Source organism: Panulirus ornatus, chromosome 57, assembly GCF_036320965.1.
Source record: "Panulirus ornatus isolate Po-2019 chromosome 57, ASM3632096v1, whole genome shotgun sequence".
Lineage (NCBI taxonomy): Eukaryota > Metazoa > Arthropoda > Malacostraca > Decapoda > Palinuridae > Panulirus > Panulirus ornatus.
Window position 1 is genome coordinate 28,373,845 of NC_092280.1, and position 24,109 is coordinate 28,397,953.

General features: G+C 40.4%; 1 protein-coding gene across 4 annotated transcripts in view; it reads left to right on the forward strand.

Annotated features, from left to right (window-relative positions):
- Positions 1 to 24,109, forward strand: part of LOC139766352 (uncharacterized) — a 27,618-nt gene continuing 3,509 nt past the window's right edge. For 2 of the 4 annotated variants that reach the window (XM_071694876.1, XM_071694877.1), the window contains exons 1-8: positions 1 to 61; positions 2,242 to 2,429; positions 8,709 to 8,857; positions 17,198 to 17,685; positions 18,399 to 18,552; positions 19,269 to 19,415; positions 20,601 to 20,712; positions 21,983 to 22,199. In XM_071694876.1, the coding sequence (XP_071550977.1) occupies positions 17,241 to 17,685; positions 18,399 to 18,552; positions 19,269 to 19,415; positions 20,601 to 20,712; positions 21,983 to 22,199 (1,075 nt within the window). In that variant the 5' untranslated portion in view covers positions 1 to 61; positions 2,242 to 2,429; positions 8,709 to 8,857; positions 17,198 to 17,240. Of the gene's footprint in view, positions 62 to 2,241; positions 2,430 to 8,708; positions 8,858 to 17,197; positions 17,686 to 18,398; positions 18,553 to 19,268; positions 19,416 to 20,600; positions 20,713 to 21,982; positions 22,290 to 24,109 lie in introns of those variants that run through there. The other 2 variants (XM_071694879.1, XM_071694878.1) reach the window with 2 other exon arrangements.

Sequence of the window (24,109 nt, forward strand, 5' to 3'; positions counted from 1 at the left end):
GTGAACTGTGAACACCTGAGTCCTTTCTCTCCTCACAGAAACAAACCCAACTTGATTAACGGTGAGGTAACGACAGTTATCGCGTTTTTGTATCAGTTTTATCATATTTACAGAAGGACTAGAGGTTTTATATGTATCTCTTAACGTCAAGATATCTAACTGAGTGGTAGGATTTTAATTAACTATGGCATATTGCTTCTATATTTCTTTACTCCTCTCGATGAAGTAGTCGTTCATACATGTCCGTCACGGTGTTGAGAAATGCCACCAACATCATCATCTACGAGAGAATGATGATAATGATGATGATGTATCTATACATGCGAGTAAATATAACGATTATGGCGTGTGGAGCGAGTATGGGAGTGAGGAAAGGCCCCCACTGCTGCTGCTGCTGCTCCGCCACGCAACCACAACTCCCTCCCCCTCTATTCCGCCTCCTCCCCAGCCACCACCCCGTGAGTTAAGAGGTATTCTTACTGTGGTGGATCACCAGGTTGGCTGGCGTCTCAACCTCCCGCCTCAGCGACAGGCGCTTCCCTCTTGTACAGTGTCGTCATGACCGGTCTGTCAAACAAAAGCTGCTCCGTCACTCCGCTATAATAGGCGAATTATTTGCATTGGTCTCACTGAGCGAACGCGTCATGCGTATTTGTTAACCTTGAATGAACACGTCAAGGCTAATTCTAAACCTCTGGTGAACACGTCAAGCTTAATTCCTAACTTTGATTGAACACGTCGAGGCTAATTCTAAACCTTGACTAATGACATATAAGCTAATTTCAAACCCTGAATAAGTCTTGCATTCTGGACGAAGACCGAGAAAAGAAAATAGGCTAATTGTAAACTTTGAGTGAACGTTTACATATGCTATTCATAAACAATGTGAAACACATGTAAACTGTAGTTACAATAAATCCCACCATGACGATGCATCGATCTGAAAGAAAATATACGTAATGGGGCCTATGATCTAATACGAATACATTTGTGGAAATAAAAGGAAGTACAAAAAAAATGATTTCAGTCGAAAATTAAATAGAAATGCCTCAGCATGAGTCACAGGGGTATCCTCATTTGCTTGTCTGAGGTAATAACACTGTAAGTTATTCAGTTTGTGGACCTCCGTGGTGTAACGATTAGCGTTCCTGACCTCCATGCATTCTAGGGCAAGCCCAGGGTAGAGCGGCAGTGGGTCCACAGTCATCAAACCAGCAGTTCGTTCATCCACCCTCAGGGATTGGTCGATAAAATGAGTACTTGGTGTAGACCATCTAAGAGAAGCTTTCTGTTGATGCTCCTTTGATCTAGGTGAAGCCGATCGCTGACTCATGCGCAGTTTGCACAAAGTCTTAAGACCGTGTTTTTCAAGGTCTCATCGCCCAGGGTCAACAATGATATGGAAGGCGTGTGCCATGACACGTTGTTTTCTTGGTATGAGTTGACAGTTCTCCCACCTCACACACTATATACCACCACGATGGCTCGTCTTCTGTTCATATCCCGACGTTTCATCAAAGCGCATTCTAATTGTGGTGAGATCCCGCCTCAAATGACATCACAATGACTGAAGTTTAGTCTCCTCAGGAGCATTAGTTGTCAACGACACCCATATAAACGATGGTGTCCTTGGTCGAGTATTTATTACATACTGGATTAGTCAGCAGTACTGCCAACCCGAGCCTAAAACACGTAGCCAGCACTCCCTCACAGCAAGGGTGAGTTGTTGTGCAAGTGTTTGTCTGCTGGCTACGTTCAGATGCATTCCAAGTTATTCTATAAGGGGTTGGTTTCAAGGCTCTCGAGAGCATATAGGCCATATATCTATAGGGAAGAAGCTCCCGTAGTCTACAGACGTGACCCTTGTATAAGTCAAATAGAAGATGACACAGTAGTCGCCTTGGGGTACGCCGGGAAAACACCAGATGGTAGTTGCAAAAATGTGCCACAGTTTTCCACTTCATTTTCTCTGTATTTACGTAGATGAATCGGAGAAAACGAATGTTTTGTTTATTTATTGCATGTTGTATCGGTATGTATCTTACAGACCTCATGTAATGGGATGAGTGCCTTCTATAAACGTCTTTCATTTTCTTCTGTATGTGATGTAATGGCGTTTTCTGTCTCCGTGTGAAGAACGATTGAGTCAGTTCATCCCCCTTGCGTGAGATCAGTAACGCTATGAGAGTATCATTGTCTCATTAAACCTTTGTCATTATCGTATAAAACTTTATGATGCAGGCATCTGATCGCCTCTAGCGAGCGGCTACACACTGCTGGAGACGCTGCAGGAGGAGGAAGAGGAGCTGCAGCGTCAGGAGCGGGACTTCCAAGGTTACACTAACGTCATGGTGAGCCTCGACCTCGGCAGGTGGTGGCTCTTCCCACCGGACTGCACTAAGTTCGCTGACGACCTCAATAGGTTTAAGGTAAGTATCGCTCCCGTTCATAAGTTAAAGTGTTAGACACGAGTGTTCTCTCTCTCTCTCTCTCTCTCTCTCTCTCTCTCTCTCTCTCTCTCTCTCTCTCTCTCTCTCTGACACCCACATCACCAAGATCTTTGACTTGCGGTCCTATCCGGTGGACGAGGCTAGAGCTTCCTAAGTGCCGCGAGAGCCCTTTAGAAAGGACTCCTTGAGCAGGAATACATGCAGAGAATGGTGATGAGAAGCAAGGATGGGGGATTACCAACAAGGGTTGAAGACGTAGAAAGGAACGTGTGACGGAAAAAGGGAGATATGCAGGAGTTAGAAGATATCATTAGGAATGAGGAAGACATAGAGGATGAGAAAGATGAACTGGGAGACATACAGGAACAGACAGAAGACATATAGGAAGAACGAAAATAGGGTGGGTAATGCATGCATGGATGAGGAAGACAATAGTGCATATAGAGCACAAATGAAAAAGACGCTGAGTATTGGGGACGAGATACAATGACGGGGAATGAGCAGAACAATGGAAGGCCATAAAGAAACAGTAAAAAGATATGAGATTAACGATAATTTGACAAGGGACAAATAAGTTAAACACAGAGATATTTCGCGATAAGTTGTTGGAACAAGAGTTATTATGTGCTATTATATAATTTATTCCATTTTTTTCCTCCCCCCTCCAACTGCATGACCACGATCGTCGCCAACTTTATCCCTGTTTATGACGAAAGGAAAAAGACATTGTTTATGAATGTCAAGGGCGAATATTTCCAAAGTTACCCTTAATAAGCGGGTAAAGTCGCGAGAGCGTGATGCAAACATTTAAATCACTAAATACCTCAGAGTTGTATTGCAACAGCGAATGTCTCAATGGCTTCTAATACAGTTTTATGTTACAATCTCTCGCGTGCTGTCTTGCCGTTTCTTTGGAGAGGCGGAGGCTCTGGTTCTCTCTGTTCCTGGTGATATCGACCCACCCTTTCCCTCGCCTCTCGTGACTCGAGCTAGGCTTCAAATACTCACGCACGACCCCCAGGTGTTTTTGCTGTGTCTACGAAGTTTCGGAGCTTCGTTTTGATGGATCCTCTTCGTATCATGCAATACCCATATCTATATAACTGTGTAACTATATATATATATATATATATATATATATATATATATATATATATATTGTTATATAGAGATATATCGATTATGTTGCCTTATGGGACTGTTTCTCTTTGAGTAAAGATACGTTTTACAATTAAATTTTTGGCCGAGCTATTGTGTAAGGTGGTCTGGGATGACGTAAGGAACACCAGTTCTAAATTACCAGAGGTGGAGTGCTATTTCAAGCGGTAAATGCTGGCCAGTTGACCTCCGCGTCCTTCCCACACACATCCACACACACACACACACGCCGTCTACCCCGCCCACGCACTGGGTCCAGGACCTTCGCCCACCTATTTTGTCTTGCCTTCTTGTCATGTGAAACTAATAATGGTCTCAGTGGGAAAAAAAAATTTGGATCCCGCGTTCGGCGGTAATGATACAGTGGCATAGGCTGAAGAACGCAGTGTGTCTTGTCATAACTGAACGACCATATAGTGGAATTTTTTTTTTTAAACAGACCCAACCAGGCTTGTTTACGTTTGATACCGATTAGTCGGGTTGGGCTGTGACCCCACCATTAAACCGAGAACAGTCTTGAGGCCACAATATTACAAGAGGGAACACATGTACCCCGAGCCACTCGAAGAACGCATGAGTAGAAAATGGTTGTGAGAAAGTAATGTAATTGTGACTCGTTGCGGTGGTAAATTACGTTATGGTGAACTGGGGTAAATTTCTTGTTCCTGCTAAATAGCGTGTTTTTGACTGTAATTATATGATATACCTTAACCATGCAATGCAGATGCAAAGTCTTTGTTATTTAATTGCCCAGTCATTGAAACGTATTATAGAGTAATTAGTGACAACAAAAAAAATCGCACTTAGATAATTTAGAAAAATTTCACTTCATAAAATGTACAAGGTATGGTTTCTAGAAAGTCTGGGTATCTGATTGTTAGGTTTGGTTGAGGAGAAGAAGAAAGAGATTATTTTAGTCTGTAATAATTATCAGCTTAGAAGGGGTCCTCTTAAGACAGCTTGAGCGTAATGAAAGCTTCCATGTGTTAGAATTTTCTAAAAGGAATATTAAGGAACATACCTCGTACACATATATACCTGAACAGTGATCAGGAACAGCCCATTGAATTAGGGTGATTAGACGACAGCTTTTAGCTTTGTTAAGACTGTTGATGTCGACAGAAAACTGTCCTTGTTCAGATGCAAAGACAGGCGCAGCTAGAGACCATGACAAAGAACTAGGCAACACACTTGGACTTTGATAAGTAACAAAATGGTGGATGAATAGAATGACTTATAAAATCGTAAACACTGACGGTATACAAAATTTACACAAAGTTAAATAATGTTCAAAAGTTTAAGAAATTGTGCCCACCCTCCCCGCACTGTACAAACAGGTCATTACAAAATATGTAATTACACCATTATGAGTATCGCTGATAATTACTTGAGAATAAATCAACCTCAACATATGTGTTTGTGCAAAGATGGTCTGCAGAACATTCTTGCACCACCCCTCTGTTATTTAATACTTACATTGTTTACTGTGGCCTGTGTTTTCTTTGTATGTTTTCAACGTTTATTTGCAGTGAAGTTGACATGCAGTTAATTATCATTATCGTTATGATTGCACACATGTGTGTGGTATATATATATATATATATATATATATATATATATATATATATATATATATATATATATATATATATATATATATATCGTTGTCTTTATCTGCAACAAAGATAATACAAGTCACTGTTCCTCGATATAAACCAGCAATGTAATTACTTTTGGTTTAATTATTTGTCATATTTTTCACTTGGTTCCTTTCTTTATCTCCGTCTTCATAATATTACTGCCTTATTATCCTCATCTCAGGCTATTTTATTGCCAGAATAATGTGATCTTAGTGACTCGAGCTGCAAAGCTTGACTCATTTCTCTTTCGTATTATTATTTTTTTTCTTTTTTTTTTGTATATATTTCTCTCCTCTGATGGAGCACCTCTCGAGGGACGGAAAGGATAGAAAAATTTTTTTCTAGATGTGTACAAAAGCTGGATTCCTGAGGGTAAGTAGTAGTTGTGGTGTGTTGTATTCAAAGGTTGTATTCCCCAGGGGAAGTAGTTGTGTTGTGTGTTGTTATTCACACATTGGCCTGAGTTAGGTGCCCATTTATCGACCAGTCCCGCAGGAAGGATGAACGCCTGGGTTGGATGTAGGCCGACTGCCACACCCACGACTCGAACCCATACGGATCCGATGCGGGCTAGTCCCCGTGCTGACTCATGGTCAGTAATGCTAACCACTACACCACGGTGGCCCTTACGTTTGTGTGTGCGTGTGTAAGTTCTGATTTTTAGACCTGGCCTTGAACTAGAGTTTTGTTCATTACTTAAGCCTTTATTAAAATGAAAATGAAGAAGAGAAATACTAAATGACTTTAATCTTTCCAGTTATTCACAAAAACATTAGGAAATTACCCTTTGGGAATATCAGATATTAGAGCGCTCTTACAGCATTAAGTGTCATAAGAGATATAAGAACTCTTGACCAATTCATGTAACTTCTGTTTTAGTCTAATCCGTACGAAAGTCGAGAGTCGTGCTTTTACGTAATATAAAACGTGAGTCGTGCTTTTAAGTAATATAAAGCGAGAGTCGAGAATCATACTTTTAAGTGATATAATTGAATACGAATCGTCTAACGTGTGGCCGCCGTCTCAGTACTCAATCACGTTTCAAAAGAATCCTCTTAGAAATCCGGTTTCGAGACGGAGGATGATACGCGAACGCATCCGGACTTTTAAACTGTTGTCCAACTTACAAATACGGAGTCAAATCTTCCATGATGGAGACTCCAGCAATCATTTTTCTATCCCAGGACGTAGTTTGTCAGTAAAAGCAAAATATTGAATACATTGTAAAGAAGTTCATTAACTTTATATCTTTTTTCCCCCGAATGAATGATTAATAGTGAGGTTTTTCAGTGAAAGGCTTTGTACTCGAAGTTCATTCACCTGTTGAGTTATTAAACCATTATTCTTTAGGATTTCTAATATTAGTTTTTTTTTTTGTAAAACTTGTGATGAATGGAATTATATTCTTGACCATCTACCTCCTAGATACGTGAAAGGTGTGGATACAAGATCCTGCTGAAAATCACTGCATTTCTGTCACTGTAAAGCCATTATAGATCACTGCAAATCTGATGCAGGAGGGTGAAAGGCGTGCAAGGAATAGAGTGAATTGGAACGATGTGGTATACCGGGGTCGACGTGCTGTCAATGGATTGAACCAGGGCATGTGAAGCGTCTGGGGTAAACCATGGAAAGTTCTGTGGGGCCTGGATGTGGAAAGGGAGCTGTGGTTTCGGTGTATTATTACATGACAGCTAGAATTTGTCACTGTATAACACTTGAAGATCGCTGCAAAGCTGTCACTGTTCAACCACTGAAGATCACTGTGTAGACTCGATGCCTAAATTCTGCCTTTATTGGAGTTCTGGCATTATCTCGCCCTCCCCTATGAGAGGGGGTCCTCTATTACCTGTCCTTCTTTCCTAAGGCTGTAAGTAATATATAGCTTGACCAACACGGCAAGGGCCTCTCTCTCTCTCTCTCTCTCTCTCTCTCTCTCTCTCTCTCTCTCTCTCTCTCTCTCTCTCTCTCTCTCTCTCTCTCTCATTGATCCTGGTCCCCACTAGTCACTTTGCAGGTGACCTTGACGGTTGGCGGAGAGGGGGTTTAGTTGGGGTTGGTCTTCGGGAGGGGGGCAAACGAACCACCTACCTACTCGACCGACCCTTGGCCTGCGTGTTAACGCAGGTGATGGATGACCTCCCGAGACCCGCCCTTCTTCAGCAGCCCTCCAGCGAGCCGGGCCACGACGCCCCACGAGAGACAAAACCATGCGGACCTCTGGAACATAAAATCAGTCTTGATTTCATTTACGCACGCAGGGTAATTTACATATCAGCCGTGGCTAATTCTGGAGGCTTATTTACTCTATCATTTACCCCAGGTGTAAGAACGTTTCGTATTTCGTATTTCTTGCTTACTTCCCTTTCCTCGTGAGGTGAGGTGAGGGAGGGAGGGTGTGTTGCACATAACGACCCCCCGAGTTACGACCACTATTTTCGAGGTTGTTAGACTCACACTTAACACTCATTACCTCCTTCCTCCTGTAGCCTGACCTGGCACTATCGTTTGACCTTTAGAACAAAACATTCCCCCCCTTAACCCCCACCCCCTCAACCCCCACCCCCACCCCCCTTCTCGTCTCTCTCAGTCACGTTGCAGCAAGGAAGGTCAGGGAGGGTCACGTGACTGCGATATAGCTAGGCTGGTTCTCGCCATTAAAACACTGTTTGGTTCCAGCTTCTCACGCGAGAGTGGGGAAAAAAATAATTCACGAGGGGAAAAATTTATTTCAAGATGGCTGGTGTAATCGTGTTCTAAATTATACAATGTTATTCTTAAAAAAAAAAAAAGATTAAAGAAAAAAATCGGATTTGATATACAAGCGTACAGTCATTAGCTATCCTCATGTGTTGCTGTGTATTCCACTGTAGGTAATATAGTAAACCTAAGGGAATCTATTGAGAGAGGGGGAAAGAGAGAGATTCAATTCAGTATGTCTTTTAACTCTGATATCTTACAAATGGAGTGGAGTCCTATATGACAATGTCTATCCCACTTCAAGGATATTTAGCTCAAAATCATAACCCCATGTCATTCGAATTCCTTTACAATCTGCTTTTCTGTCACACAGTAATCATCGCACTTTGGTGTCATCACCATTTACCTAATCCACTTTACAATCCCATGGTCAATTTTCAATCCCTAATCTCCTTGCATGCCATCTTAATGTGTAACCTTGTTCGTTTTCCTCAAGAATGTGACCCTGTAATCTCAAATATATAACCCTGTATTATCTTAACGTTCCGCATTTCTTTCTCTTTTTTTTCTGTCTTAACTGCCTTTCATTATTTAATTAGTCCATCATATTTTTCATATATATATATATATATATATATATATATATATATATATATATATATATATATATATATATATATATATATATATATATATATATATGTGTGTGTGTGTGTGTGTGTATTCTTATCTATCTATTCACGCATGTATTCTTCCCCAGAGTGATGTGTCGAAGCACCTACTTCAGTGCTTCACGATCCATCCTCCTTAACTACTCTGCGAACCCACTGTTTCATTGCCTCACGAACCACTCACTTCACTGCCTCACGAACCACTTACTTCACTGCCTCACGAACCCTAACCATCCAGGTATGTCTACTTCGTATTTCAGACCAGTAGAAAGAGGACCTCTATCCACAACAGGGTGAGGTTTCTGCATTGCAGTTTCATCAGTTTCAAACCGCTTCGAACGCGTAGCAATACGACGTTTACATCTCTTCCACCGTTCAAAAATCTCAATAAATCCTTTTAATAGTAATCGAATGATATTTTTCATCACATCATCTTTTATCCAAAACCCAGACAGCATATTTTTTCCTTGAATGCCTTGCTGAAATATCCCTAATCTGATAATTCTTTCCATTTTCTTCTTTCATAATGTTATTCCATTTTTTTTTTCTCCTCCTCTTTGTCTAGTTTTCCTCGTGCAATTGCTGCCTTGAATGTCAGCCTCACATCTATCATTTACCTGAAAGATCTGAAACACATCCTTCGCCTGATGTGGGACTGGTCCATTCTCATACGGTTTTACTATGAATTTTTTTTTGCTTGCTATATATATATATATATATATATATATATATATATATATATATATATATATATATATATATATTACCTTCTTTTTATCCACGGGGAAATGAAGCATGATAAGTTCCCAAGTGCACTTTCTTGTAATGATCACATCATCATGGAGTATTACAAGAAAGAAATGCAACAGTCGGTTGATATACCACGACAGATTAATACATCTTACCAAAACATCATCTTGTACTATATTACAAACCACATAAGACCGAAAATGAATGACGTGATTTATTCATGAAGGCTTTTGTATTGTCATACGTCTATCTAAGGATTCGTGCACTATGAGTAGGCGTGGCTCATCCTGAAGATGAATAAGGAAGGGGAATCAAATATTCTGGTGTATAAATCATTTTGACTCGTCCACTTTTGGATAAATCGAGAATGGAAAGCTATAGACTAGGCACCATCACGGTACATCTACGTTCCATCGTTGTAAAATAAGACGTAAATGTACAAGGTACAGCCTGAGTAATGTGTACCACTGGTACATAGTGTTCTCTTAAGGCGAGGTGGCAAACGGTATAGTGTAAGTTACAACGCAGAGGCAAGACAGCGCGGAGCAGCCACGTCCCAGCGGTAGCAGCAGTTTGGAGCGCGCGTTGTGGAGCGGGTGATGCACCGCCTCCTCCTCCTCGCCACACACACACACACACACACACACAGTCAGGTGTTGTGGGAGGTTGGACGAGCACGAGCAAGACGACTGGAGTCAGTTGGCGGGACCCGCCCTCCTCCACGCCCAGGTAGGTGACTTCGAGTCTCACGGGGAAATCCCTCCCGGTGTTGTTTTGTTTTCTGAAGTCGCGGGCGCTCGTGTATGTGTGTGTATGTGTGAAGTGATCTAAATGAGTGACCGATAATAGTATGGTCTTTGCTGACGATTATCACTGACGATTTTGAGAATGCGAGGATAGTTTTCGTGTCATATATTTGAAAGAATCACTGGACAATCTTTTCCCTTCAAGTAGAATGGATTTGAGTGTATCTACAGACTCCTCACTTGGAGTGGTGAAACTGTTCGTGCACTCGAGAAAAGAGCGGTGTGTGACAGTCTTCTGCTCTGTGAAGCATAGAGCTTGAGTGCATACGTTTATTGCATATTTTCAGTGCATTACTTTTACCTTGTATTCATACTTTGTATGATTTTAGTATGTATCTTATGTGCCTACCTTATGTACATTCTTTAAGTGCATAACTTGAGTGTATAACTTTTGTATATACCTTGTGCGCATACCTTGAGTGCATATATTTAGTGTATATCTTAAGTGAATACCTTTGATGCATGCTTCATAGCATATCTTTAGTGCACACCTTCTGTGCATATCTTCGGTGCATTTCTTTAACGCACACCTTCTGTGCATACTTTGATTGCATATCTTCAATGGATACTTTCAATGCATGTCTTCGGTGGATACCCTTTGTGCATACTTCCCGTGCATATCTTTAGTGCATACTTTACGCTCATATCCAGAGCCCATACTTTACGAGGACATCTTGAGTGCATATCTCACATTTTCCATCTCAGTGAGATTTTATATTTAGCATGTATGTGCCAGATGGACGATCAAGGTACTCACTCTTCTGTAGTTGCTGTTATCGAAATCCTTGAATGACGTGGAGAACTTTTCCCTCAACAAGTTTGAAACAATTTGCTAGTTACAGTGGTTGAAAGCAGTACCATAGATACTTTTATGAAGAGACTTGATAAATGTTTCCCTCCAAGTCCAAGATCAATATTGTTTGCGCTTCCTAAGTCACATTGGCAATTAGAATTATCTGTATGCCTTCCTTCTTTTACCACACTAATCTGTGAGCTTTTGATATCTGGCATTGTCACAAATAGCCACAAAGGGACCCCAGTGATCTGTTGCTGTTTGAATTCCTTTGTATTCCTTTGTCATCCTTTGTATTCCTTACCATTTAGTCCACTTCAGTAACTTTACCTACCCAGTTGAAGAAACAAGCCTTCGACCTCAGAGGCGCTCTGGTCATACCCTTTCTCCATCCACATCTTCAAGGCTGAACCCCAAACAGGAGTAGGGAAAGGATGGACTCCTCCAGAGAGAGACGTTCCTCAAAGAGTCAGTACTTCTTTTCGTCCAATGTCGATGATACAACCTCGCCGAAGGCAACTTTTCTCAAGCAATATATAGGTATTATATGATATCCTTTTTATGGCAGTGGGTCCTAGAAGTCCTCATTCAAGCCATCAGGTCTTGAGTGATAAACAAAGAGGCTTTGGTAAATGAAATAAAAAAAACCTAAAGAATGGTCAAGTATTTTCTAAGATTCAAAAAAAAGGGAGAGAGAGAGAGAGAGAGAGAGAGAGAGAGAGAGAGAGAGAGAGAGAGTGTGTGTGTGTGTAAATGTACATAAGTTGTAAAACTGCAAAGAAAATGTTGTTGGCGAGGAAGATGAATGAAAGACGAACTCGGTAATTAAATCTTAATAGGACACAGAGAGTAGGGTCAAGCAGGCCTCAACACGGAGGGTGTAAGATGGTTCCATGCATCACTTACACACACACACCTAAGTCAGGAGGGGAGTACTTCCCTGGGTGGCTGTTGTCTACAACCTACAGATACGGAGGGCGTGTGGAATGGTTCAGGGAACCTCTTCTACACTGATACGTATTGACACTAATTCCTCCTTGGAATATATATATATATTGTTCTTACAATTCTCGTAGGGCAAGTAGGATCCACTAGTTTTGACAAATTGGCGTACAATAAACCTTTACAAATGTTAATTTCATCGTTAAATAATTTACTGTACTTTTCTAAATTACAGAAAGAGAATACAAAGGAATACAAAGGAAGTCAAAGAGCAACACACCAAGCAAATATTATATTTGTTATACGTTTTCTTCCATAAGCGACTATATATTTTTTCTATTCATGTATCGAAATATTTTTCGTCTGTCTACCTATTTTCATTTTTCTGTCTTTAAGGTCAAATATTAAAGGAATCCGTCAAGACGGAAGCGTGACCCGTATGTCGGAGGGTCGCACGCCAAGACATAGTAACCATGTTATGGCGAATTTACAACCGACCCGGAATTAGTGAGTTGAGGTTATTGATCGAGGCAGAGAGTGGGTCCGCTGTGGTAGCCGTGAAAGCCGCGGGTCATGTAAAGTTACGTGTTATGCGACCTCTCGACACGCATACACGCACGGCACTGCCGGTCACACGAAGTATTCGTGAGTACGAATGCCATGTCACCTCTCTGGGTTTGGGTTATTACAAGATTATACCACTCTGCGCACTGGAGTCATTCTAAATCATCTTAAAACTTTTACTCGCCTCCTTATGAAGTCTTTGTATCGTAGCGATAGAGGAATAGGATATCATACGGAGCGTTGAATTCAAAGGAAGTTAAACATAAACAGACCGATCAAATATCATATTTGCTTTTACGTTTCCTTGTATAAGCAACGATATATTGTTTATTCAATAATCTATGTATTTTTGGCAGTCTACCTATTTTCTTTTTTTTTTCGATTTTGGGGTTTAGATACTAGATAGTAAATAATAGATATTAGATATTGTTAGATATTAAGATGGTCCATCCAAACCTGGACCGCCAGAGTTCTGTGTGGGGACAATTATGGCGTAATTTGAGGCACAGGGAGACCCATGAATCTGTAGTTTATCACCAGACACTGTGTCTTTATGTACAGTCTTGACCACATTCATTTGGTCTGTATTATAGTGAGTAATGTCGCTGATATGAAAGACCAGATTTATAGGTGGAATCGTCATTGTATGATTTAAGGTTTGTGCGTGTCGTACAAGGCGACTAAAAGAGGAGGGAGCTGGGGTCTGGAAATCCTCCACTCCCATTTTCAGTTTTCCAAAAGAAGGAACGGTGAAGGGGCCAAGTGAGGATATTCCCTCTAAGGCTCAGTTCTCTGTTCTTAACGCTACCTCGCTGACGCGGGAAATGGCCATTATGTAGCCTGTAGCCCCCTTCACTCAGTCACCTTTCGACAAGTATTTCCACGAAAAAAAGTGGTGAGAAATATAGCCAACTATGCAGTATAATATATTCGACTGATGACTCACTGTTCCCCGCGAGATTACAGTTTGGAGAAAGTCAGCTTGGTCCTATTATAACCTCAATGTGATTCCTAGATGTCATTTCGTCCAGGTATCATAAACTGAAGGATGAGAAGTTATGAAATTGTAACCAAGGCAGATTAGACTTTGAAAAACTATGATGAGTTCGAGGTTTATATATATATATATATATATATATATATATATATATATATATATATATATATATATATATATATACATAAATATAATTTAATGCTATTCATAACTCTATCGGATAATATAGTGAACTTCTATGATGATGATGATGTCTTGGCTTGTCATCATTATCCATGCATACGTCACGTTAACCAAAAATCTTAAACCTAAAAGAATATCTAGATTCTTCTTCTCTTGTTACTTCCTTTTCTTTTATGATTCTTGTTGCCGTCCGCAGTGTGTCATTCAAAAGACTGGACTTGTATCGTTTAGGATTCTCGTTCGTGATTGGAACCACTGACACAAAGATGACACTGAGTCGGTGTGATGAAGTGAATCTTTTTTTCTTTATTATCCATCTTTTGTCCTGATTTGTTCCATATGAGCTTATCAGCTGATCTGGAAGATGGCATTTGTGTCATCTTCATTACACGAGCGTTAGAGATTTTCAGGAGTTAATACACACACACACACACACATCTTAAAAGCTCCCGCTTACAGACATACATCTGACCAGTGCCAGTAATGGCACACCGACCACATACACACCATCCTGATCTGTGCCAGTAGTGGCACATGCAGAAACAGGCTGTCATTGGCAAAGGTGCCCGTGCCAGACATGAACCTTGGATTGGAGAAGAGGAACGCCAGCGCCTTCATCCGGTCACACACACACACACACACACACACACACACACACACACACACACAATCACAATCAGAAATCTTGCAACATTTCGGTCCTCATTTTCTTGCACTTCCTAAGGAACTCCCCCTCAAAAAAACTGCTGGTGTTGCATGCAAATAAAAACACCCGTGGAAAGGAAAATCCAGTTTACAAGCATAAAATATTCATCGATCATATAAAAGCAATAATATATATATATATATATATATATATATATATATATATATATATATATATATATATATATATATATAAGAGAGAGAAACATGAGATATATTATCGAGTATTTCGGGGCTTAAGCCAACTCATCTTTGCTTCATCCTTTCTTCTCCATGATGTAGACGTATGTGCCTCCAAGCAATTCCCGTGAGTGATCCGAACAATGGGTTTTCTGAGACTTGCCTCATGAAGATGAGATAGATGATTCAATGAGAGGGCGGATATACTTACCTCATTTCCTTCTCCTCATATCCTCGCTTTTACGAGTTCAAAAGAAGAAAGAAAGAAAAAAATCACGATTCTTTCCGCTGACGAAGGAAGTCTTGCATGCGTGTAATACCAGACATATTCATTCCGTATTCTGACACTAACTCAAGGGAACTTTTCAACTCCGCCTCAGATCTACTGGAAGTCCTCCTCCTCCGCTACTAATTGTACCCTGCAATGCGTCATCTTCGTATCCTCAACCAAACATTAGGATTAACCTTTAACCCCATTCTTTTCCCCACCCCTTGATGTCAGACCACGGAAGATAATTCACTCCAAAACACACATAATTTCACATGGAGAACCGAAGAAAAAAAGAAAAGGATGAGTGACCGGCTATTTGTTACAAAATCGTTCGTGTGTGGGTTTCATCGGGGCAAAATGTAAATATGAATCTACGATGCAGTTATGGTCTTTACCAATACTTTTATATTTTTCATATTTTTCCTCATTTTTCATATTTTCATTTTTTTAGTCTGTTTTAGCTTGCGTCGGGGCCTCTCTATCCTTCTCTTGGCGCTTGATGCTGGTCGCAAAGGCTGGCCAAACGAGGGAACCTGAAGCGGCATATAAATTCCATGATAACTTGTGCTAGAACAAAGAGCACGGACCTAGTCGCTTATATATACATAGGTCTACCATTATGATTGGGTGTTCCTGCCTTTTTCCGAACCCAGCCGACGTCGCTGGAGTCTTACTTAGGATCCCACGTCTGCAGAATTAGAGCCTTCAACCTCACACCTTAGGTGGAACTAAATTCGCTACCTGCGTGTTCTTATTAGCATCCACCAGGAACCTCTACACCTCGTTGCGTGTTCTAGATACGAGTTACTTATCCTTTAAGTGTAATTGATTAGTCGCATTGCGATTGTGCTGACGTTAATCATAATGCGACACCACATTAGGTAAGAATTAGTGTCTTACGTTAAGTCTGACTTTCACCAGTGTGTTATACGCTGGGAGGTGAAGCCTTAATCACCATGTATTCCTTGAATCACGTCACGCGAGACCATTAATTCCGGATTAACATTCATATTATTTGGACAGCGGCAAACATGGCAAGGTCAGAAATGATCATTGACTACAATTGACTCGTAGGTCATACAGGTCAGACATCCACACACAATCGTCCCAGTGACTTACAAAGCAATGAAGTTATTTTGACAGATGGTTGGAATTTCTCTCTTCCTTCCTACGAGTACATCACGTACCTGTTGGTACCACACACTCGAAAAGGAAGGGAAGGGAGGGTTATTCCCAGAACTAATGGTGAAAGCATACATCACGACGAACTGTCACATCTTCGTCTGTAGACGTAAGAAAGTTTCGTCAAGAAACTCATCGCTTCAAAGTAGTCTACCTTTCCCTCTTACGAAGTGTAACCTGCCTTGCGGAGCAGGAACCCTTGCAAAAAGGGGTCTTGGGATATTTATAGATGAATAAAGTACTTATACTCCCCGTCCGCCAAAAATATCAATGAGGTCTTAATAACTTTCATAAACCTTCAGAATTGCGTAGATGTGTAGGGGAAGGTAGGTGATAGTGGGTGTGTTGGCTGGTCAAGGGAGAGTATGTGATATAGTCACGCATACCAACAAACTCACTCATGGCTCCTTGCACGCACCCTATCCTTCACCACCCCCTCGCACGCACCCTACCCTCACCACCCACACGTAAATATCTTCCCTAAATAGACGTCCTGGTGCGCTACAAGACCATATCAACTTGACTAAGACCATCCCAGAGGAGAACGGTCCTCCTTGTTCGCATGTTGGATGAACAATGGACCCTGTTCCTTACAATGTTACATGAAGAATGGACTCTGCTCCTTAAGACATTACACGAACAATGAAACTTGTTCTTTGCAATGTTACATAAACAACAGGCCTCGTTCTTTAACCTTTAGACTGCACTATTTCTATTTTCAGTTCCCTCGCTGTGTACCAAAGGTTTACCTTCCATGTATATGTATGACAGTGATTAACAGTAGTGGCAATTACAGCTAGCCATCACATAATACATACACAAAGTTCATCTTTGCCATCGAAGTATTTTGGGTATCCGATTTTCTCTTTGTTCCTCACAGCCGTTTTTAAGTGAACCTAAATCCACACGGGAATGTATCGTTTATAGGATTACGTTTTCTGGTGTCACCGCTCACGACGGCGAAAGACATAAAAGAAAGAGCTAGGTCGGATTTACACTTGATGGAACACAACGTACCTCAGTCAGTGTCCATGACCCATAGTGAGAACCTATAGTTTATTCCTACCTTTCTTTCTACGTTTGATATACCGCTATATTCCTATAACTCATTTATCTTCTTGTAGCTGATAAGCCAATGAATCTCAGGTCTTATTAGCATATAAACAAAAGTATAATGATAGAGAATCTCTGCTTTTTAATCTCAGGTGGTGAGATCATATTGGTACGTAAAGGCAGCCATATGCCAAGATGGAGGTAGGTGAGAGGCGAGGGTCAGTGACGAGCCTCCTGCGGAAGTGTGTGGCAACTTACACCCAAGCCAGCCCGCTGCAACACCCGCCACCCGAACCCGACTGCTGGGACGAAGCGCGACGTCCACCCAGACAAGCCAGATTTGCTGCCAATAATCGACTCCAAAGAAAAACAGAACGTACCAGTGTTACAGCCGAGGTGGCGCCGGGCAAGAAAGATGTAAAACAAACGGAGTCAAATCAAATGAAAAGTGGGAACATTTTCCATAAGTCAGACGAAAACAAGACAGTTACAAAAGACACTACGAAACTCAGCTCCAGCTCTGTTGTTGCACAAAAGAAAAGCCCCAATGAAACAATCGGAGTCAAGGCCATAGAGGCGACGGCTGCCATTCAACAAACAGGAAATCCTGACATCCAGCCTCAAGTCAAACGGCGACCACGTAAGTATAAACACAGGTTTCGTTAGTTCCTGGAGAGTCGAGCTGAGCGAACCGTGCGTTTGAAGCAGTCTCATATCACGGAGCGATAAGCTCTCCGTTGCGATGGAAGCTATAATACAGGTTTTGTGGCTCGTATCATTTTCTGTTTTGAAAATATTATCAAAATGATGTATAATTTTCTTGGTTTCTAAATTGCGATAAGACAATTTCAAGAAAATAAGAATATATCATCATCATTACCGTCAGTAATTGCAAATTACTTTGAATAAACTTTCTGGGTCGTTTCCGTAGATCAATTTTGCTGCAGTTTTTACATAAAACGCCTCATTGATCCTGACGCAGTTGGAACGGTTATAATATTTCACCAGAATCGACAGCACCGTGTTTTTCTTTTGGCATGCAATTTTATCGGAGCAAATGAATACTTCTTCATTGATCCTTTTTCTGAAAATTTGGCCTGGTTGGAACATATCTACACTGAAACCATTCAGCATTATTGATGTTAAAATAATAGTCTTTTAGATTGCCTGTTCCCTCTTTTCAACCCTAAAGTAGTTCATATACTGAAGGAAACACTGAAATAACCCATGAATTAGAGCTCCCAGAATCTATTTCGTGTATTGTGTTCACTGTAATCGAGGCTGTGTGACGTAATGCCTTAATACCGTGAACGCTAGACAATCGCTGGCTGTCTTGTGAGGTTCGTGTTGCAGGCGTGATGGGCGGGTGCTCCGGAGCGTACCAACGGGCGGTGAGGAAGGTCCGTGGGGAGGCGCCAGTGGATAGCGTCGTCCTATTAGGACTGCCAGGGGAGGACCAAGTTACCCTCCATCATGCTGAACCCAGCCAGCATTCCTTCTGTACCAGGTAACATAATATTTCACAAACTAAAGTACAATTCTTATATTAACTAAAGTACAATTCTTATAGTATTTTTTCAACCATAAACATCACTTAAGCAATCAGTTTGTATTGTTATTTGAAGAGTTCTTACAATGTTTTCAGTCTAATAGATTATATTGAATACTATTTAGATTCTGGAGCATGAAAATGACATGAGTCATATGCATCTTGAGAGTGTATGTTGCCTTAGAATTATCACTGATTATGTCCCTGATGGTGATTCACATTAATGATAGTAACAGTCCTTTACAACGATGTTATGTTTCAGTTACATCTTAAAATGTTATATACTTGTAGTATATCTAATGATACATACAGAAACTGGAAGTGGAGTTTCATCCCCATTTTATGGAAAATACATTACAGCAGGAAAAGGTGTGTTGTATGATCACCCATTTACGTAAACATTTATGCAAAGGATTTTATTGATTACAAACTGAGCTATTCTTATTCGTAGAAGAAAAGTATACATCCACACCGGGACCAGAATATATCCAGCAACTATCCACCATCAGAGCATATTAACAACTTATTTCCACGTTCAAATATGCGCTACTGTAATCAATATTACATTAACGAAAACAAGTAAAAAAAAAAAAGTATACTTTATTTTAGATTTTACTGTAATTCCAACTATAACCCAAAACATAATCTTTGCATTGTTTACCCCACCCATACAGTTCCTTCACTGTAGCCATAGCAGCAACGAAGATGAAGGCGCTGGGGTTACGGAAGGGCACGGTCAACCGGAAGGTGGTGTCATCTGGCGGCCGAGACGATGACAGCGAACACACCTCACCTCTGCTGGGAGGAAGAAGGCCAGAGAGGTAAGGCAGGAGATGGCCAGATGATAAAAGTCAATCCTAGCTGGCTCCTCTGCGTCTAAGAATTACCCATCTGTTTTAATCTCTCTCCTATAATGATTGCTACTAGTAGCCCTCCGAAAAATAGCCTCTTATACTTATACTTATGCTACTTATACTCCAATTCTCTTGCAAGAGTGGTGATGTCTCTCGCATGAGAAATGAGGAAAGAATCAAGTCGCCCACACACGAAACTTTATGTGATTTATACATTTTCTTTGAGCAATGGAAAACTGATACGGGCGAGGCCAAGCGACCTGAACAAATGATGTGATGAGTCTTAGGGAATGAACCAGTTTAAAGGACGTGACGAACACCGGAAGATTAGCGCCCAAACTTCATCTTTTTTATTTTTCCAAAATAGGTTACATTACTTAGGATTAGATTAGGTTATGCCACGTTATGTTAGGTTAGGTTTGGTTTGTACTATAACCTAACCACCTAGCCCAAACCCAACCTAACAATCTAATCTAGCAAGGAAAAAAACTTATTCAACCTAACCTAACCTAATCTAATCTAAGAAAAACATTACGGAAAGGCTGACTCTAAAGGTGATCTGCATACATGAACTCTTGCTAATCCTAAGATTAGCCGAGTATATGTTAGGCGAACAGTGTTTGAATCGTCGTGCGAAATTGCGCGTTTGATAAGCGCAAATTTGTGTTGTGTCATATTCAGTCATGAAAATTACATATAGAGGGACTTTGATGAAATGTAGGTGTCTGGTGCTGATGATACTACATGTGTCAGGAACGTGAGAAAATTGTACATTCAAGTTTAAAAAAGAAATGTGTAAATGTTATCTATTCGGACAGATATATTTAACATGTAGTCCATCTAGATTATGTATTCATAATCACTAGTTAATACGTTCAGTCAAAATTTACGATGAAAATACTTTACAACCTGTAGTGTGAAAACTGTTGCCCATTTTTAACTTTTCTCTTCAAAATATCTGCAATGCTCAAGTCAGATTATAAGAGCATAAGGTGATATATAACTGATCTTCAAACTTTTGTTATCGCTCATAATTTCAACAAAAGAACGATACAATTACATAAGAACAAGGAAAATTATGACCAAACACAATGTCCTGTAACAAATTATGGTAACTGGTTATAATATTCATTATTTGTTTCCTGTTCTCAGACCACGAATTGGGAAAAAGATGTTCGAGGATGCGTATGTAGCCACCTGGAGCCAACCCATCCTACCTGCGGATGACAAGGACTTCAACATCACCTTCGAGAAACCCAAAAAGGTAAACTTCCTTCGTCAGGATCGTGTGTGGGTGGGCATAAGGACTAACCTTGTCACGGGCTTTTATCAATGACAACCAGTTCTCCAGATGTGCCATTACTGGCACAGGGTCATGTGTGTGTGTGTGTGTGTGTGTGTGTGTGTGTGTTTTCTCGGGGTGCCATAACTGGCACAGGGCGGCCCGTGTGTAACTGTAGTAGTATAGGGCTTTTAGAAGGACGGATGTGTTGTGTAAACTGTGATTAATCACAAATGAGCAATTCCAATATGAGGATTGCTCGCCTCAGAGAACTTAACATCCAACAAGGAGCCCATATTGTTCTCCAAATCATCTCTTAATTCTTTGGGGGTTATAACCTGTGGTTAACGGCCCTGCTAAAGCTAGCAGTTGAAAAACCTAAAAACCACATTTCTAACTCAACCTCATACGTGTCTTCAGGTATTACCTACAAACTGTGAAAAACTATAAGGACATCGCTCACGGGCCATATGTGTATAGCAGGAGTGTATGGGGGTTTAGAATCATCTCTAATACTAGAAGAAGGTATTAGATACGATTCCGGTGGTTGTAACTTGACAACCTTAATGCCCCTGGCAGTTGATAGGCCTAAGGCCCAACCACAAAAACAAATTATGGCTTCCCTGAAATTAACTCCATTATATGATTATCTACGTCCACAGCCGACAAGGCCGTCTATATATCGTTTTTTTTCTATCCTTCTTAAGTTTTTCATATTCCCTTCTGTTCTCCTAGCTCTTCTTTTCGTCACCCTTTTCAATCCATCTTGAGTAAGCACTACACAAGGCTACACATACAGTGTTTGTGATCCTAAAATGATCTTGAACACGTGAAAGAGATGTCCTAGATTTCGCGAATCTAGGACGCCCTGAATAACCCTGGCAGTTGATATGCCTAAAGCCCAAACAACGAACGAACCAGTGAGCATCAAACTTTCCCCAGTGAGCATCAACCTTTCCATTGGTTTGTTCTAAGACTTACGTAGCGAAATGGTCGCTGGTGGTACATAGGCCCAAAAGCTCAGATGATCAATCAATAAACTTACACATGATATTGATACCTTAATTGAGGTATACCTCAGTTTTGTGAACATTTACGCATACTGAAATTTCGCAAAGAAATTATGCAACGTATTGGCGTCGAGATGCGTGGCGTTCGTCCCTATGTTTATGTAAACAGTGTCGCTAGCTCGCCGGTACCGTCGTATGTTTACGTTCCACTTTGGTAATGACTTCGATGTTTTATCTTTCAGGTCCGGGTCGTTCGCGTTGGAAAACTCCGGCGGAAGAGCCTCGGCTCAGAGGTTCCGCTGCCTCCAGAGGGCGAGGAACCCGCCAAGGAGGAGTCCGAGTGGCTCGAGTGGAGGAGAACCCATGACCGAGTACAGCAGTGGTTGAAGGACAACACCCTAATCGAGGCAGATGAGTCCCACGTCGTGGCTATGTTATTGGAACCCGATGCGAAGAAAGGTGCCCTCTACAGGAGCTGATATTCCCCAACAGACTCCATAAAAGATGTATTTACTTATAACATGTTCACGATCGAATAGTATTATGAACAGATTTATGAGTATCATATGACTCAAAGTTATAAGTGAGGAAACATGAGCTTCATTTTATAATATCTTAAGTCTCTTATTTCATTTCTCATTTGGCTCAGCCAAGTCAGCAACAGGACATTTTAAATGGTCGAGCTGGGACTATTTTTTTGTTCCATATCATCAATCATTCTTTGAAACTTTCTCACTCTTAAAAGTCGTGTTATATATTAGTTGTTGTTGAAGTGTTTGTAGAACTAACGGCAAACTGCTGATGACACACATTTGAGAAATTTGGTTCCAGTTCTTGGCTGCTCTGTCATCGTTGTTTACCTTTTGATTGATAAATGTCGACCAAACAAAAACTTTTTCCTACTAACGCAATATGGGTCCAGGTTCGCTTCACTCTTCTTCGAAGCCTCGTTCAGAATGCATGTGAACCACATATTCGGTTAAACTGTGATACTTCACCATCTTTTTAGACTTGTAGTTTAAGCAAAGTATTTCCATACATGACAGATGATAAAAGCTCTACTATACCGGATATTTGAAAGCTAAATGCTAAAATCTTTGCTTCTGAGAAGCGTTCGCGAAGGCTTTATCGTTAATAAGCTCAAACATATCAAGCTCAATGTGTATATGACAAAGTAGAAATAGCAGATATTATCCTACTGTAAACATAACTTATGATAAACATAAAACCAAATGACTTTTCTTCACCTCACCAGAATCTTTGATTACACTGATAACTCTACAAAGTTCACATGTAAGATGGAAACACATGTATTATTCTTCGTCTTGTAGAAGAGGAGATAAATAAGATAACTTTACCCTCGCTAAAGCAAGTCCTTCGCAAAATCCTTTATGCGTGAATGTATGTTAATCATTGATGGCATTTACAGGATGTGGATGATGTACATTTATAACTCTCGCCGATGTAGTAACATACAAATTGAAGCAACGAATACATTCAAGAAGCAGAACAAAAATGACATTCGGTTTGACGCTATGTGCACCATTGCAAGTGTTTAGTACTTTTTGATTGATAAAGACAATGAATATTTGAAATATATATATATATATATATATATATATATATATATATATATATATATATATATATATTACTGCCGTTGCAATTATCGTTAACCCCTGATGGTGGATGTGACTTGTTGACGGCCTTATTGACCGTGGTAGTCTTTAGCCGAAACCAACCAACAAAGAAAATGCCGCTTAAGAACTATCTTCAAAAACCTTTTAAGAATCTTTGTCAATCAACCTTTACAAAGCTTATTATAAACACAAGATAGCAAAATAACCAACATCTGTTATGATTCAAATGTGTAAATCAAGATCTTAGTAACCAAGGAAGTTTGCAGTAGTGAGGCCCAGTATTACGGAAAAAACTGCTAATTGATAAGAGAAAACGATCTACTTTTAAGGGGAGCAGTTGTAAAACAATGATAACTACAACCTACTTAAGATAATAAATGGGTTATCTAATGCTTCAGACTATTAGTATTTCTTAGTATAGTACCACTCATAAGAATCAATTATAAACACGAGAGGTTCAGAATGCCATGGATGTCAAATATACGAGAAAGTTTGACATGATTTTTCTAATCCAAATCCTTCGGTTCGTGATGACAGAGATATGATATATTGCAAGCAGTTACATTTAATTCACCCAATTACAATATCATCTAACAGGATAAGACATGACAAAAGAAAGTCAAAAGATATCTATTAGTCCCTAATGACTGCATGTGTGGTTTACAGGAGGGGTCACAGTAAAGTTTAAGAAAACTTCGTTTCCTTTCAGTCTTTTCATTTTCTTTCGTG